The sequence below is a fragment of the Amblyomma americanum genome, chromosome 2 (assembly GCF_052857255.1).
Source record: "Amblyomma americanum isolate KBUSLIRL-KWMA chromosome 2, ASM5285725v1, whole genome shotgun sequence".
Lineage (NCBI taxonomy): Eukaryota > Metazoa > Arthropoda > Arachnida > Ixodida > Ixodidae > Amblyomma > Amblyomma americanum.
In genome coordinates this window covers 56,046,189-56,057,300 of record NC_135498.1, presented here as the reverse complement: position 1 = coordinate 56,057,300, position 11,112 = coordinate 56,046,189, and the positions used below count along the sequence as shown (strand labels likewise).

The 11,112-nt window shown below is 52.5% G+C and overlaps 1 protein-coding gene across 6 annotated transcripts in view; it reads right to left on the bottom strand.

Moving 5' to 3' along the window:
- LOC144121288 (transducin-like enhancer protein 4) overlaps positions 1-10,137 on the bottom strand; it is a 67,118-nt gene extending 56,981 nt beyond the window's left edge. For 2 of the 6 annotated variants that reach the window (XM_077654409.1, XM_077654411.1), the window contains exon 1: positions 9,665-10,137. In XM_077654409.1, the coding sequence (XP_077510535.1) occupies positions 9,665-9,685 (21 nt within the window). In that variant the 5' untranslated portion in view covers positions 9,686-10,137. The remainder of the gene's footprint in view (positions 1-9,664) is intronic. The other 4 variants (XM_077654410.1, XM_077654413.1, XM_077654412.1 and 1 more) reach the window with 3 other exon arrangements.
- Between the last annotated feature and the right edge of the window lie 975 nt (positions 10,138-11,112).

Here is an 11,112-nt window from a genome sequence, read left to right as displayed (position 1 = left end):
GCTTCCTGCCTCCACATCTGCTGTATACTGACCTCGGGGTAAAGCGTTTTCGATCTAAATCTCGCGCGTTAAATCACGACAGTCGACCATGCGAAGTCTTCAGAGGTGTCACTCAGCAAAATTTCTTGCTAGCCAATATCGTAACAGGTAAAGCGGGTGTAACCAGAGATCAGTAGATGGGGGAAAAACTATTTGACCACAATGTAAGTGCATTAACCCCCAATTAGTTTGGCTTATGGAGGTTCAACGTCCTAAAGCGACTCACGCTGAGGGATGCCGTAGTGAAGGGCTCCTGAAATTTCGCCCACCTGGGGCTCTTTAACGTGCACTGACATCGCACAGTACACGGGCCTGTAGAATTTCGCCTCCATAGAAATACGACCGCCGTGGCCGGGATCGAACACGCGTCTTTCGGGTCAGCAGCCGAGCGCCATAAACCACTTAGCCACCGCGGCGGCTTCACCCCCAATGAGTAAAGGCGCAAAAGAGAAAATAGCACCTATTTAAAAAAAAAGCGCAACATTCCAGCAGCAAGAGAGAGAGAGATAACGTCAACGTAAAAAAAAAAAGATAAAACGAGAAAGTACGCCACATAAATAATGGCACGATAGATAAGCGAGAACTACATACCGAAACGCTAAAGACCCTATACGGCGAACTTTTTCCCAACAAATAAAAAGTATCACCGCAGAGTCAGACGTGCCGGGGGAGTCAATATACTACAGCAGCAGCTGTTCTACTGCGAACTCGGCCGTTTTATGTTGCGTTCAATCGGCGATGCCCCGCGTCGGTCGCGGTCGGGGTGATCAGCGTTTCAGCGGAACTTACCCCCCTCTTTCCTCTTACTGCACCACATTACACCCACGTCCCAACGAACGACGGTCTGGGCGAAACGCTTCGGAGGTCCCCTTTCCGACTTTTATCGTCCGACAATGAAGGCAATGACAAAAAAAAATGGCAAACAGGTGACGTCACCTATGCGGCAGTGAAGTAGCCACGAAGTGTCTAAATTTGGAGACGGCACAACACGGGTTTGCGTTGAGTGAAAAATTGAGCAATAGCTAATTTTGAGGAGGTCCCTAGTTACGCCCGCATCGACAGCGACCGCTGCATGGCGAAAGACTAATTTTGACCACGCGAGATTGAACTGTTTTCTTTAGTTTGAAACTCTTACTCCATGGTATATACATTAGATGCATTGGAGTGGCATGTGGTTGTTTTTTCATCAGCTTTGTAATCAATTATATTTAAATAATTACCCTATTAATCTCCCATTGATGAACACCACAAATTAAAAATAAGGCAACCCTAATGTCCTTGGTTTAGGCGACTGTTGGCTTCCGATGTATGTCATATAACGAGCCTCTCTTTTCCCTTCCCTCGACTAGAATATATTATATGAGACACAGAGGCCGTGTTTCGTAATCTTTGTTTTCCCTCTCTTTCTCCCTATCCCCTCTTTCTGTCACCTCACCTCTTTCATTTCATTTCTCCACTCTGCCTGCCATCCTTTATTTCCGCTGTCCCAGCTCAGGTGCTTCAGTATCGATGGCAGATGCCGGGGCTAGCAAAAAATCTTTTCCTTCCGTGTCTACACGTGGCTTGGTGTAGCTTTCACCAAGCATTACTCTTTCTTGATCGGTATGGCTGACAGCCCTGCATGTGCCATCTGCGGGTGTGAGGAGACTATAGCCCACATTCTTTGTGAATGCCCTGCCTACGGCGCCGAAAGACAGTCACTCTGTCGTGCACTGGAGCATCTCGACCTGCGCCCACTGACGGAAACTAAGATTCTCGTCCACTGGCCACGGTGGTCATCGGCGGCGAAGGCCTCCAAGGCGCGGCTCTGCTTTTTGAAGAATTCTGGCCTGCACGATAGGCTGTGACTTTACTGAACGCTGTGACTTTGCATAGTGACTTTAATTTCCTGCAACTGTCTTTTCTCCTTCATCTTTTTCTCCCAAAAATCGAGAAACGTGATGAGCAAGAGCTCACGCTCCCTTGCCCATTACTCGACTCAAACTAGTGACTCTGACGTCGAAGGAACACATCTATTTCGCCACTACGCTCACTGCGCATGTGTCACAGCCCGTGGGGCGGCTTGATGCCTGCAATGTCAGTCGAACCCGGATAAAGACCCGTCGCGGTGGCTCAGTGGTTAGAGCGCTCGGCTACTGATCCGGAGTTCCCGGGTTCGAACCCGACCGCGGCGGCTGCATTTTCATGGAGGCAAAACGCTAAGGCGCCCGTGTGCTGTGCGATGTCAGTGCACGTTAAAGATCCCCAGGTGGTCGAAATTATTCCGGAGCCCTCCACTACGGCACCTCTTCTTCCTTCCTTCTTTCACTCCCTCCTTTATCCCTTCCCTTACGGCGCGGTTCAGGTGTCCAACGATATATGAGACAGATACTGCGCCATTTCCTTTCCCCAAAAACCAATTATAACGCTATTAAGGTAAAGACACTTCTTTTGTTTTTTGAACTGAGATAGAGTTTTTTTCCACAGGATACACAAATCATCTAGCTAAAATTTCAAATCCCATTGGATATGTATGCACAGTTCTGGTTGGATACAGCTTTAGAACGAAGCAGCACTTGAGTTTAGTTTAAAGCGACTCAGGCTATGAGAGATGCCGTAGTGAAGGGCTCCGGAAATTTCGACCACCTGGGGTTTTTTAACGTGCACTGACATCGCAAAGCACACGGGCCTCTAGAATTTCGCCTCAATCGAAATTCGACCGCCGCGGCCGGGATCGAACCCGCGTCTTTCGGGCCGGCAGCCGAACGCCATAACCACTCAGCCACCGCGGCGGCCGAAGCAGCACTTGACCCTCAAAGGAAGCCCTACGGCCAAACCATGACCTTGACCGACTGTCAGGGCGTCGCGATTAATCCGGTCAATCACACTGCACCTGCCAGCCTCCCCTGTGACACGTCACGCCAGCAGGTGCAATGGGGTTAACAGCGCCATCATAAAAATCGGCCGATGTCATAGGCTGGAGGACTTCCTTTGAGGGGCACTCGCCGGTTCGTTCTGAGTTGTATCCGGCTATAAATAAAACTTTAGTCCAGAAAAAAATCATGTACTGTAAAACTTCGAAGAGAAGCCGCATGGCTACTACGCTTCTCCTGTCGGTCATGTTCCATGCGGGAAATTTTCTTTCTTTAGGGAATCTGAAGAGTAAAATTTGGCAAAAGGGGAATTTTCAGGTATTTGCAGGGAACTTTAATAGCAGAAATCGTCAAACTTTTTCCAAATTCCCGGAGTTTTCAAGCTGCTGCAGAGAAAAAGAGCCTGAAATACGAATTTTAGGTCTACTTTAGGAAACTTTCGGTTACGGCGCCGAACAACATCAGTCACTGTTTCCCGACTTCATCGACTGCTCCTCCGACTATGGTTGGTGTACAACTCCGCCAAGAACTTGCACCCACCTCGTTGTAAAACTTTCAGCGAAATCGGTCTATTTAAAATGCCAGAAGTGGACCGCGCGGTGTGGAAAAGCGACATATTTCCGCAAACCGAAAAGTACTTGACGCCACTGCAGTTTTTCCGCGAAAACGGCTTGCGAAGGCGATACCAGTACTTTGATAATTTTTTTTTAACGCGATAGCAGGAAAAAAGCACCATGGGGCAAATCTGTGTCGTCGGTCATAAAAATAGCCCACTGGCTAGAGGAAAGTGACGTCACCAAACGGGAGCATTCCCACTGGCTAGAGGAAAGTGACGTCACCAAACAGGAGCATTCCCATTGGCTAGAGAAAAGTGACGTCACCAAACAGGAGCATTCCCATTGGCTAGAGAAAAGTGACGTCACCAAACAGGAGCATTCCCATTGGCTAGAGAAAAGTGACGTCACCAAACAGGAGCATTCCCACTGGCTAGAGGAAAGTGACGTCACCAAACAGGAGCATTCCCATTGGCTAGAGAAAAGTGACGTCACCAAACGGGAGCATTCCCATTGCCTAGAGAAAAGTGACGCCACCAAACGAGAGCACTTCCATTGCCTAGAGAAAAGTGACGTCACCAGACAGGAGCATTCCCATTGGCTAAAGGAAAGTGACGTCACCAGACGGGAACATTCCCATTGGCTAAAGGAAAGTGACGTCTCCAAACGAGCACATTCCCATGACTAGAGGGAAGTGACGTCGTCAATTCCGGCAAAAGCATCAACACCTAGTATACTATCGCATTGCCAACACAATGAAATTAGGTGTCCCCCTGATTTAATCTCCTTACGTTTTCTATCTCATAAAGGCTTCCCATTCAGTGAAAGTATCTTACTTTGTAGCCTGAACGCGGCAATCGATCGACAGAGGCCAGCTTCAGTTTGTCTCGAGTGTCCCCCTTTTAGAGCTCTTTGACGCGCCTTGATACAGTGGACAGCAAAGTTCCAAATGCAGCCCCGCTGACGTGCCGGTGTGTGGACGTATGCGGGTGACGACGTGGAAGGCTTCGGAGAAAAGCGCACGCAACGAGGGGAAATTGATTCGGCCGAGAAAACACGCGAGGCGCAGAGACGCCTTTGCAACGGTTGGGAAAGCGCCACGGTTGGAAAAGCTCGGAGCGACAAGCGCGTCGTCCCCCCTACAGCGCTCCAATGAATAGCACGCGGGCTTCCAGTGAGACGGGCCTTCAGGGCCATTCAGGGGCGGCCGCCGGAAACTGGTTATCGCTTCATACACAGTGTCTGCTGACACGGTGTTACGCCAGTCCTCCCTCCCTCCCCTACACCGCTCTCTCTTTTTCCTTCTTCGCGCGACTCGGTGAACTCTTATCGTCTCATCACCATCCCGATTATAAACTCAGAGCAAGAAAAAATGATTCTCCCAATTAAGCCAAATTAGCCCCGACCTGCGACGGCCGTGGCCACCCTATTACAGAGAGCCTGGTAACCTAATTTATCCAGGTACACCCGCCCTCTATTCCACCCCAGGCTCAGTTCACTTTCCATTGGTGCCACCCACTCTCCTACCCTATACAACAGACGACTGTTTATCCGTCCATTTTCCTTGTCTCAGTGTCAACTACCATTAAGTCGCGTTTGTTCTCTAATTTACACCGTCCTTTTTCCGTCTCTTAAATGATAAACCTACGATTTTTTTTTTCCCATTCCACAGCGCCCTGTTCTGTGCCTAATCCGATTACAAGCCTGAAACTGATTTCCACTACTCCCTAAATGCATCAGGAGGAGTAGCGGTAAACATTCAACTCTGAAAGGGCATGGGTCATGTTAAATGCCGCGGCATTCATGGGTGGGCCAAGGACGCTTTATAGGGGGCCCACTTGTGGCTGAGCAGCACAGCAAGAGAGCGGGACAGCAGTCGTCAGAGCAATGGGCGAGAGAGACGTTCGAAGATGACCAGCCAAGCGCGGAGAGCGAAAAAACAGCTGCGCGAGGTTGGAAACTCCTTTGCGTCACTGCAGGACCAACGACAAGGGGCGAAACGTGAAAACACGCGGCAATGCCGGGGTGTCAACGCACGAAAAGCCCAACCTTAACGTAAGGAGCCGCCAATACAAACACGGACAGGCAGGCGGCGGACTGCAGTGAGGCGTGACGCAAACGAAGTATATACGAAAAGACATATGCGCCTGATCCACAGCGCGGTCCCTTTGGAGGAGTGCGACAATCTCGCAGCTGTGATTTGCAGCTGTGCAGCTACTTTTACTTCTAAAATACAGTAGGTTAATCACGTTTCGCGCTGTGATCATCAGCTCATGAGTTAAACCTTATATGATAAAGTAATGTTCCAGGAGATTCTTTGTAAATTCGTTGTTAATAATAATAATTGGTTTTTGGGGAAAGGAAATGGCGAAGTATCTGTCTCATATATCGTTGGACACCTGAACCGCGCCGTAAGGGAAGGGATAAAGGAGGGATTGAAAGAAGAAAGAGGTGGCGTAGTGGAGGGCTCCGGAATAATTTCGACCACCTGGGGATCTTTAACGTGCACTGACATCGCACTGCACACGGCACCTTTGCACTTCGCCTCCATCGAAACGCTGCCTCCGCGGTTGGTTTTCTGAGCCAGCCACAGATATCTCATAGGCTGAGGGTGCGTAAAAGGAAATATAAGTTTTACTTCATATGGCATCTAGAAATAGTGCGCGCAAGAAAGAAAAAAAATTACTTATTTGATATCGCGGACATCTTCCAAGGCATTCGAATTTATGCAGTTGCTTTGGTCTTAGGTAATTTCGCCCAACCAGAAAAAGAAACCATGCCACCTTCGATAGGGGTTCGAGGGGGGCAGCAGTAGGCTCTATAGTTGCGAATTTTGTACGGCTTTCACCGGGCGTCTCACTGCATAAAATACTGCTTCAACAATTAAACGCAACCCTTTGCTCTTCAGGTTTCCGCAATATGTGTATGGGTCCTTCCAATATGAAAGGGAACAACTAGTTTGAAAAAAAGTTGGATTTTTTCGTTATTTTTCTGTTAAAGATGAAAATATAACTGTTGAATATTATACGCCAGGAGGAAAACTAAGATAGGAAACTAGAAAAACGCGTGCTTGTTACAGACAATTATGGAGCAGTCATTAATTGACTGCCCCAACTTCGTTCCCTTTCATATTGGAGGGACTTGTACGGACGGCCATTGAAAAAGGATTCTTGTTCTCTTCGTACGAGCCATGCTGTTTCTTTGCTTAGTTTTGTGACGTAACGCGTGTCTCGTGCCTAGAACTGCTTAAAACGGCCGGTCAACCGACGATAAAAAGATCTTCCACCCCCTTATATCTTCCTTGAGAAAGCACACAAAGAGGCACACGGACAAGACGACGGAAAAGTTGTTTGAAAGAGGCCCGCGTCATGCTGGTCGGCCGCCGCCGATCCGGCCGGAAAACCTTTTAATCATTCAACGAAATCTCGGCACATGTGGGCGGTCCCGGATTTCGTATTCCGCCGGAATGCAGGCCGCGCCGCACGACGCGGCATCGCGATGTCGGGTTGCCACCGCCGTCTCCTCACAAAGAAGGAAGGAAGGGGAAAGGAGGGCGGGAGAGCGGCCCGTCGAATAACAGGCGCGAGACGCAAATAGTCGATTGCGCTCTGCGGAAGCAGGTGGAGGGGAGAACGGGGGGGGGGGGGGGGGGGGGGGGGGGATCCGAGGCAATCGATTCAACGCCGCAGCGGAGTCCTCTTCTCGCTACCGAGAACCCCTCCCACACCTTCCCCCGCCGGCGCGTTCGAAATGAGCCGGCGACAAGATGAAGAAACGCCCGGCCGCTGCGGATCGGTGCTGGGCCCGGGAGGGAAATTTGCATTCCGCGCAAGTGCCGCCTTGGCACGGCGGTCGGTGCGAGCCGCTTCCCCGCCGCAAAGAAAGAAACATCAAAGTGGAGGAGAGGGGGTGATCAGGAGCAGAGCGAATATGACCACACGCTGTCCCGCCTTTGTCGGGCGTTGTGCTATATCTCTTGCACTGCGAGAGAAAGGTGCCAGAAAAAGTGTAAACCGCAAGTGTTCGGGCCTTTGTCGCGTCTCCTCCACTTAGCGAGTAATTAAGTCGCCCTTAATTACACTTAAGTGCGATTACGCATGACTACTCATTCACGTTCCAAGGGCGACTGCAACGGGCTCTCCTGACTTCAAATTGGCGCGGAAACTGTTTTCTGTGTTGCTTCGTCGCTAGATGTACGCTCGGCTCTTATCACCGACTCCAAGAATTGAGTGTAACGGACTAAATATGCCAAATGGCCAGATGAATCTGCGAGCGAGGAGCGGAATTTGTGACTGCTTACCAAAAACGAAGCATGGAACACTCCTATTGCTTTCCACTATTCATATTAAGCGACGTTTTCGATAGAACAGAAATTATTTGGACGCAGCCCTAGATATGCTTCTGCATTTATTGAGGAGCTCTTCTTGAGTACACGGCATAAGTAACTGCTTCAATACTCCAAACTCGCAAGTAATTTAGAGTAAGACTGAAAATGAAAACACCTATTCACCTCTCAGTAACCCATGTCTAAGGAGGTTGTGTAAATATGTTTTTGCTACACCCAGCGAGTCATTGCCCGTGAAGTCGACGATCCGTGTCAGTATTCTCGAGGTTGTGTTCAAAAGTGATTAGCTTAGTTCCCGTGGAACTTGCAAAGCGCCTGTCGTACACCATTTAGCAAGACAGCTAACACCTGCCTGTCAGTCAAAATCAACCGCAAATGCAGAACACCCGCAGCCACCTGTGCTCGCGTCTAAAAGGGTTCAGACAATGCCGCCGGACGCCACATCCGCCCTAAAAAGCCGATAAATAACGGCTTCCGGCGCATAAAACGATTAAAAGTGGAGAGAAACGACCCATTCACGGCTATGCAGAAACGACGTATGTACACCATAAACAGCATTAAAGCAACATTCTCGTCTTTTGCGCCGAGCTAATAAAACTTGCATCGGCGTATACAACACCACTGTGACTGCCGTAGCGTGTACGAACACTGTCCACCGGTTTAACCGCTCACAGCGATGCAGTTACAGATCGCAGAAAGTGCTCAGCTTCGACACTCCAACGCTCCCCTCCCTCTCCCCCATTCGAGTAGCGCGGGCGAGCGCGCGTGAGAAACCAAAGGTGAGAACGTGGGGGGGAAGCGCATCCGCCATGCGCGGCTCCGATGAGTCCACACACAACACAACTACGACCGGCCAAGTATGTAGTACCGAGGCGCCGAGGGGGTGCATGAGCAGACTCAGTTTCCCGGGCGAGGCGTTCCCCCCACCGCCGCCGAGCAGTGACGGAAGGGCGCGAGAGGTGGCGCCACGCTCGAAACCGACGGGGCGAGTCGGCTGCTGCCGCCTCACCGCACGCGGCGGCAACGGCAGCGCGGCTCATCGGAGCGTGACTAATGTCCGCCTCGGGGGTAGGCAGCAGCGCGGCTCGGTGGACAGCCAGCTGAATCCCCGCGCCAGAAAAACAATAAACACACCGCCGCTCTCGCTGGTCTGCTGCGGCGCTGTTATTTGAAATGCGGCAACACGCAAGCGCCGCGCCTGGCGACGACGATCAGGGAAGTCGACTCGGGCCGTCAAAAGCTTAGCCAAGTGTGTGTGTGCGCGCGCACTCAATTATGGGCTACCAAGTAGAGCACGCTGTAAAGCGCATAGCGTCACCTACTGTTTGAGGGCGCCTCCTTCGTCGAACTGTACAATACAGCATCGGCGGAAACCCAACAAAGCAATGGACCATAGGTGAACTCTTGCCCTACGCTGCTTTCGAACACACGTTCACGTGGGTGAGGTATTCGCTTACGACTTCAGTTATTTTTCAGTCGGTAAAGTTTGAGAGACCATACACAAGGGGCCCCCATCGGCTGGCGCATACGGTTCAGCTGCGCTACACTTTGGCGCGCATCGATCAAGTCACCACGTTCATCATTGCGGCCAATGATTCCACTGGCGGAGGTGTCGATCGACGCATAAGTTCGCTTCGTGGGCGAGGTTCGCATACGTTACGAGGGCGTGGTGGCGACCCTTGCAAAGCCTTTTCGGCGATTCACCGATTGACGGCGGCGGCGCTGTACCGAAGGCGCCGGAAGAGCGGGCATTATAGCAGCCGGCTCGCCTTGCCGGCGGCGGCTTTCACGAGCGGCGGGAGCGGGCAAGACTCTCGGGGGAGGGCGTTTTTAATGAGCGCCGCCGCTAAGAAGAGCAATTTGCGGCCACTCACCGGATGCCTATTGGGGAACATTGCGGATCGATGCAGCCGCCAGAGACGGCCGTCGGGGGGCGCCGCCTTCAGCTGGCTGCTGTCCACGCCGGCGCGGAAGACGCACCGGGTTCTCAGGCGCCCGCCATGGAGTCAAAATCCCGCACAATCCAAGGTATCCGGCCTCCTCGCGGGCCCCACACAACGCGAAACCCAGGTGCGGCGTGTCCCCAAACACAACACAAGGCCGAGACGCTGCGAGCAATGGCGGCGAGCAACGACAGCGGGCGAGCAGGCGCCTCGGCGGTCGACGAAAGAGCGCGCTGTTTCCTCGGTGGGCCGCGGTGTGGCGCAGCGGCGCAACAATCCACAAGCAGAGAGGAGCGATGGGGAGGAGGGTGTGACACCCTCCCGGCGGGGCTCAACCCGACGACCACCGGCAAATCGGAACACCAAATATGGCTCACAGTATGATTGCCCTTATCAACAAACATGACCGGTCGCCAGCGCCACTTTCTCCCCTGGCGGCCGCCGGTTGCCGCGGGGCGGGACGCCGCGAGCACGTGGGGCGCCCGCCTCCAGGCGCCGCGCGCCAATGGGCGCTCCGCTCGGCACCTCCGCTGACAGCCGCGCGTCAGGAGTGCGTGACCGGCGCGCGGCGCCCTGATCTGTAAATACAACCGCGAGAGATAACCGGCCCGAGCAGTTTTCCCCGCTGCAAGATTTCCGGCCCTTCGAACTTGGTCGTCTTTCGCTCCCGTCGGCCTCAAAAGAAGCGCCGCCGACCGCGCGCCCGTTCTCCACTATAAACAAGAACGCGCCCTCTCTCCCGGGCGTCGCGCCTCTTCCCCACGTCCGCGCTCCGGCGCGCGGGCTTAATTTAAATAAACTCTCCCGCGCTCCGCGAGCCTTGTAAACCCACTTAGGTGGTGATACATTGTGGTGGCACTGGGAGCGCACTAATTGCGCGCCGCCGCCGGCATAATGGAGAGTAATTGACGGACCAGGCGGGCGCGCACTCTTTTCATAATTCTCGCTTCGCCCCTGCGGCGGACGGCTTCACTCACTAGAGCAAGGAGTGGTGAAGTGTCACCCTCTCTGGTGACGAGGCCGCCTCCGGGTGGAATCCGCCTCCAGAGAAGCGAGCGGCGACGATTAGACAGGTTTTCGCCAAATTGCCTTTCTTTTGAGCCTGTGTTCGCGACGGTCGCCGTTTTCCGTGACACCTGGCGTAATGTTCGCGTGCAGTCGCGAGATGCGGCTTTTCTATAATGAATGCCGCTGTGAGGAGGATTACTGCCGCTCGCGCTATACGTGACCCAAATCGTGAGTCTCCCGAAGACAACCGGCAGAGCCGTCGTAACTCGTAGAAAGGATGACTGCCGTAAATGTCGCGTACGGAATGGTCGTTGCGGGTCAAATGCGAGGTCAAGAAACCAACCGCTGCGCTGAGCACCGTGCGCGCTGTC